The sequence below is a fragment of the Eimeria acervulina genome, genomic scaffold (assembly GCF_000499425.1).
Source record: "Eimeria acervulina Houghton genomic scaffold, Eah_scaff1634, whole genome shotgun sequence".
NCBI lineage: Eukaryota > Apicomplexa > Conoidasida > Eucoccidiorida > Eimeriidae > Eimeria > Eimeria acervulina.
Window position 1 is genome coordinate 156 of NW_013549048.1, and position 5,538 is coordinate 5,693.

At 48.9% G+C, this 5,538-nt stretch overlaps 1 protein-coding gene across 1 annotated transcript; it reads left to right on the forward strand.

Moving 5' to 3' along the window:
* Positions 1-1,757: 1,757 nt before the first annotated feature.
* On the forward strand, positions 1,758-5,389 carry EAH_00061760 (hypothetical protein; the record flags this gene model as incomplete). Its single annotated transcript, XM_013393305.1, has 4 exons — positions 1,758-3,734; positions 4,097-4,243; positions 4,491-4,675; positions 5,194-5,389. 4 exons carry the CDS (start codon positions 1,758-1,760, stop codon positions 5,387-5,389), a joined length of 2,505 nt encoding a protein of 834 aa, XP_013248759.1.
* Positions 5,390-5,538: the final 149 nt, after the last annotated feature.

Consider the following 5,538-nt stretch of genomic DNA (forward strand, 5'->3'; position numbering starts at 1 on the left):
TATAATAAAATTAAATTAAATTAATTAAAATAAATAAAATAATAAAATATATAAAAAGAGCAAAATAAAATAATTATTTTGTAGACTTTTTGTTAATTAGTGAAGTACTTAGAGTGCACATCAAATAAATATAAATAAATAAATATAAATAAATATAAGTAAATAAATACAAATAAACAAATATAAATAAATTGAATAAATATAAATAAATATAAATAGTTAAATAAATAATTATTTATATTATTTTGTTTTTTGGTTGGACAGCGAAATAAATAAAATTTGCCCGAGGTTGCTGCTGCTGCTGCTGCAGCAACTGCTGCTGCTGCTGCTGCTGCAGCTACTGCTGTTGCTGTTGCTGCTACTGATGCTGCTGCTACTTATGCTAGTGTTGCTGTTGCTGCAGCAGATGTTGCTGCAGCAGCAGCAGCTTCTGCTGCATCTGTTATGAAAACAAAAACAAAAGAATAAACAAATAAACAAAAACGAACAAAGTGAAGAAAGAAATAAATAAACAAATAAACAAATAAAATAAAATAAATAAAACAAATAAACAAACGAACAAATGTAAACAGACAAACTAAATAATAAATAAACAGATGTACGAATCTAAGCAAACATACAAATAAATAAAATAAATTAAATAAAAAAGAAGTAAATAGATAAATAGATAAACAAAATAAACAAAGACAAAGACATGCAAACAAAGAAATAAACAAACAAGAGAAGATATAAACAAAAGAACAGCAAGAAGAATTAAATAAAGAAGTAAATAAAATATATAAAAGTAAACAAACAATCAGACATACAAATACACATTAGGATAAATAAGCATGTAAATAAACAAACAAACGAATAAACAAAATAAACAAATAAATTAAACAAACAAAACAAACAAATAAATTAATTAAATAAATAAATAAATAAAATAAAGTAAATGACATAAACAGAGTTGAGGCCGCCGTTCTGTTTTTTCGTCTTTGTTTAGATTGAGATGAGCAAAGACAAAGTAGAAATATATAATTAAATAATTATATATAATTAAAATTATATTAATATAAATAATGCATTAAACAGAAACAAAAACAAACAAAGCAGCAGCAACTGCAGCAGCAGCAGCAACAGCAGCAGCAGCAGCAATGAGGGGCCCCTGGGGGGCCTCATGCATTTTGTTGTTTTTGTTTGCTGCTGTCTTCATTTGTTTATTTTGTTTAGCTTGCTTTTATTTATCTCATTAAAAACCTTCTCTGTCTCTTCTCCTAGGGGCCTTCGCCTCCGCTGCTGCTGCTATTGCTGCTGCTGCTGCTGTTGTTGCTGCTGCAGCAGCGGGGCCGCTCTATCTGTCTGTGTAGCCTGCAGCAGCAGCAGCAGCAGCAACAGCAGCAGCAGCAGCAACGGGGAGACCCAATCCAATGCATTGAATAGGGGCGGGGGCCCCTAGCAGCAAACAGGGGCCCCTGCTAGCTAGCTGCAGCGGCTCGCGGCCCCCAGCTGCAGCAGCAGCAGCAGCAGCAGCAACAGCAGCAACAGCAGTAGCAGCAAGGGCGATTCTAGTAGCAGTGGCGGCAGCCTTTAGCAGCGGCGTCTGCAGCTGCAGCAGGAGCAGCTGATACTGCGCCAGCGGCAGCAGCAGCAGCCTCTCCACGCTGCACACAGCTGTAGCAACAGCAGCAGCAGCAGCAGCAACAGCAACAGCAGCAGCAGCAACAGCAACAGAGGGGTTTGGATGGTTTGGGCTACTTTGTGGGGGCCCCTGCACGATGAGCTCTCCGCAGGAGGGCCCCCAGCGGCCTCTCGAACCGCTGCCAGCAGCAGCAGCAGGAGCAGCAGGAGCAGCAGCAGCAGCAGCAGAGAAGATCTTGTCTTGCAGCAGCTGCTGCTTCATTCGCGAGTCTGTAGGGCGCCTGCAGCGCGCCGCTCCGGGGGGTAAGAAGGGGAAGCCCTTAAAAGAAGCAGCAGCAGCAGCAGATGCAGCCTTGCTGCGGCTGCTTGACGAGCAGCAGCAGCAGCAGCAGCAGCAGCAGGAGTTGCAGTTGCAACGGGGCGGAGCAGAGAGTGCAGCAGCAGCAGCAGGGTCTGTTCCTGTGTCTCTCTTTGCTTCGCTTTGTGCTGCTCCTGTATGTAGGGTTATTACAATTTGTTTGTCTCAACCCGGCAGCAAACTGCAGCTGCAGCAGCAGGCGCTGCAGCTAGCTCAGCTGCTGCTGTCTCTGGGGGCCCTCCCCTCCGCAGCAGCAGCACCTGCAGCAGCAGCAGCAGCAGATGCACCAATCCAGACCGGCAACGCGCTGCAGCAGCCACCACCTGCAGCAGCAGCAGCTGCTGCTGCTGGTGCTGCTGCTACTGCTGGTGCTGCAGCCGAGGAGCAGCAACAGCATCAGGTTGCTCCGGCTGGTTCGCTTTCAGCATCGTCATCATCATCAGCAGCAGCAGCATCAGCAGCAGCAGCAGCAGCAGCAGGAGAAGCAGCAGAAGGCACAGTGGAGCATCTGATAGCAGCAATATGCCGCATTGCTGCTGCAGCAGACGACGTGCTGCTGCAGCAGCAAGCAGCGCGGTGTCTGCTCACCTCGCTTTCTTCTTCATCTCCTCCTCTTCATGGAATTCACTTGCTGCAAGTATTTGCTGCTCTCTTCTCGGGTTGTGCTGCTGCAGCAGCAGCAGCAGCAGCAACAAACGCCAGCAAAGCAGCACATACTGCGCTGCTGCAAGCCCTTGGGGAGCTCCTCCACAGGGCAGACGCAGCAGCAGCAGCTGCTGCTGCTCCTCCTCCTCCTGCTGCTGCTGCCGCTTCTGAGGCCGAGGCAGAGGCGAGTGCAGCAGCAGCAGCAGCGGCAGCAGCAAATGGGGAAGCTGCAGCAGCAGAAGCCCCAACAGAGACGGAAGCAGCTGCAGCAGCAACAGCAGCAGGAGCTGCGAAGTCGCTGCATACTTCAGCAGTAGAACGAGTGAATGCTGCTGCTACTGCTGCAGGAGACACCCCACCAGCAGCAGCACCAGCTGCTGCAGCAACAGGAGCTGCAGCAGCAGATGCAACAGCAGTAGCGAGAGAGGCTGAGGAGTCCTCTCTATGTGATAAGATAAGCCCAGCAGCAAAAGCAGCAGCAGCAACAGCTGCTGCTGCGGCTGCTGCTGCTGCTGCTGCTGCTGTTGCTGCTGCTGAAGCAGAGGACACGCCTGCAGCAGGAGCAGAAACAGAAGCAACATCAGCAACAACAGCGACAGCAATAGACACCCCACGAGCACCACAATCTCCAGCAGCAGCAGCAGAAGCAGCAGCAGATATCCCTGCAAGTTCACCCGAGTCGTTTGAATCCTACGCAGCAGCAACAGAAGCAGCAGCAGCAGCAGCAGCAGCAGCAGCAAAAGCAGCAGCAGAAAGGGGGGCAGCTGCGCCAGCATCGCCTGACGGCCCGCTGCGTCACCGCAGCAACAGCAGCACCAACATAGGCAGCAGCAGCATCAGCAGCAGCATCAGCAGCAGCATCAGTAGCAGCAGCAGTAGCATCAGCAGCAGCAGCAGCAGCAGCAGCAAGATGGGTGCATGTCTTGTGATGGCGAGAGAGGTAGAGGATTTGCTGCTGCTGCTGCAGGCCTTCAGCCGCATAGCAGCAGGCGGGCGCATCAGCAGCACAAATGAAAAAGTCTTCATTTGTTATGGTGCTGCAGCAGCAAACAAAACCGGCAGCTCTCGCTGCAGACAGCTGGCTCTAGAAATGATATTAACGCTCCTCAAGGTACCACGTACTGCTGCTGCTGCTGCTGCTGCTGCTTTGGGTGCTGCTGCGAATGCTGCTGTTGCTGCTGCTGCTGCTGCTTTGGGTGCTGCTGCGAATGCTGCTGTTGCTGCTGCTGCGGATGCTGCTGCTGCTTTGGGTGCTGCTGCGAATGCTGCTGTTGCTGCTGCTGCGGGGGTTGCTGCTGCTGTAGCTGCTTCTGTGGGTGCTGCAGTTGTTGCTGCGGAGACTCCTGAGCTTAGTGCTGCTGCTGTCGTTGCTACAGCACCAACGACTGATGCTGCTGCTGCTGCAGCAGCTTCATTCGGCTCCACTTCCGCTGCTGTTGCTGCTGCTGCTGCTGCTGCTGGGTTGTGCTTCAGGGCATGCCGAGTTCTTTGTGGCAGCATCAGGGTTTGCTGCTGCTGCTGCAGCAGCAGCTGCTGCGAGCTCTTGAAAGGAGCATCAAAGACGCAGCTGCATGCAGCCTTTCTCTAGACATCGTTATTTGCCTTGCGGAGGCAGCAGAGGTGCGCACTTCTGCTGCTGCTGCTGCTGCTGCTGCTGCTGCTGCTGGGGCTGCTGCTGCAGGGGTAGATGCCGCTGGCGCGGAGGCTGCCGCTGGTGCTGCTGATGCTGCTGCTTCTGCTGCTGATACTGCTGCTGCTGTTGCTGCTGCTGCTGTTGCTGTTGTTTGTTGGCAGTTGCTGCTGCAAGTAGAGGTTTTTTCTTTTTAATTAATTTATGCATGCTTTTGTGTTTGTTTATTTTCTTTAGGGGCCCCTGGGTCTGAACTTGTGCTGCTTCGTGGGTAATGCGGTGCTGCCGCTGCTGCTACCTCCGCAGCAGCAGCAGCAGCAGGTGCAGCAGCAGCAGCAGCAGGTGCAGCAGCAGCAGCAGGCGCAGCAGCAGCAGCATTTGCTGCAGCAGCAGCTGTGTGTGGTGCAGTTTCTCGGGCGTCTGTTTGCTGCTGCTCCCAGGCTGCTTGTGCTGCTGTTTGCTGCTTTTGATTTATCTGCTGCTGCTGATGATGTGCTGCTGCGAGGTGTACAGACACTGCGGCAGATTGCTGCAGCAGCAGCAGGTGAGACAACCTCTTTATTATTATATTTCTTCTTTTTTAATTCTTTTTAACTATATTAATCAAAGTAAATTTATAAAGCGGGGTAAACAAATGATTATTTTGCGCCGCATGTTTGTTTTTATACGCATGCAGTTTATATTTAAACATTATATATATAAAAGATATATGTATATATAAATAATTTATATATATATACATATATATAATAGATATATGTATATGTATATATCCAATATATGTATATAAATGCGTATATATCTCTGTATACATGTGTATATATGTGTATGCATATATGTATGTATATAGAGTTGTATAAACAAGAGGGATAAGATGCTGCTGCTGCTGTTGCTGCTGCTACGAGATTTGTGTTGTGTGTGTGTGTGTGGTGGTCTGCAGACGTAACGACAGCAGCAGCAGCAGCACGGCAGCAGCAGCAGCAGCCGTTGCTGCTGCTGCAGCAGCAGCTGCGAGCAGCAGCAGCAGACACGTTGCTGAAGTTGGTGGTGTCGCTGAAGGATTGGCGCCAGTCGCAGCAAGAAGAAGCAGCAGAAATGCATGCGAAAACAAAAACAAAAACAAAGATGAAAATTAAAATAAATGAAGAAGAAATACAAAGACGATTTTTATATCTTGAGTCTTCCCTCTGCCCAGACACCCCAGCAAACGCCAACGCAAACCAGCAGCAGCAGCAGCAGCAACAGCAGCAGCAGCAACAGCAGCAGCAGCAACAGCAGCAGCAGC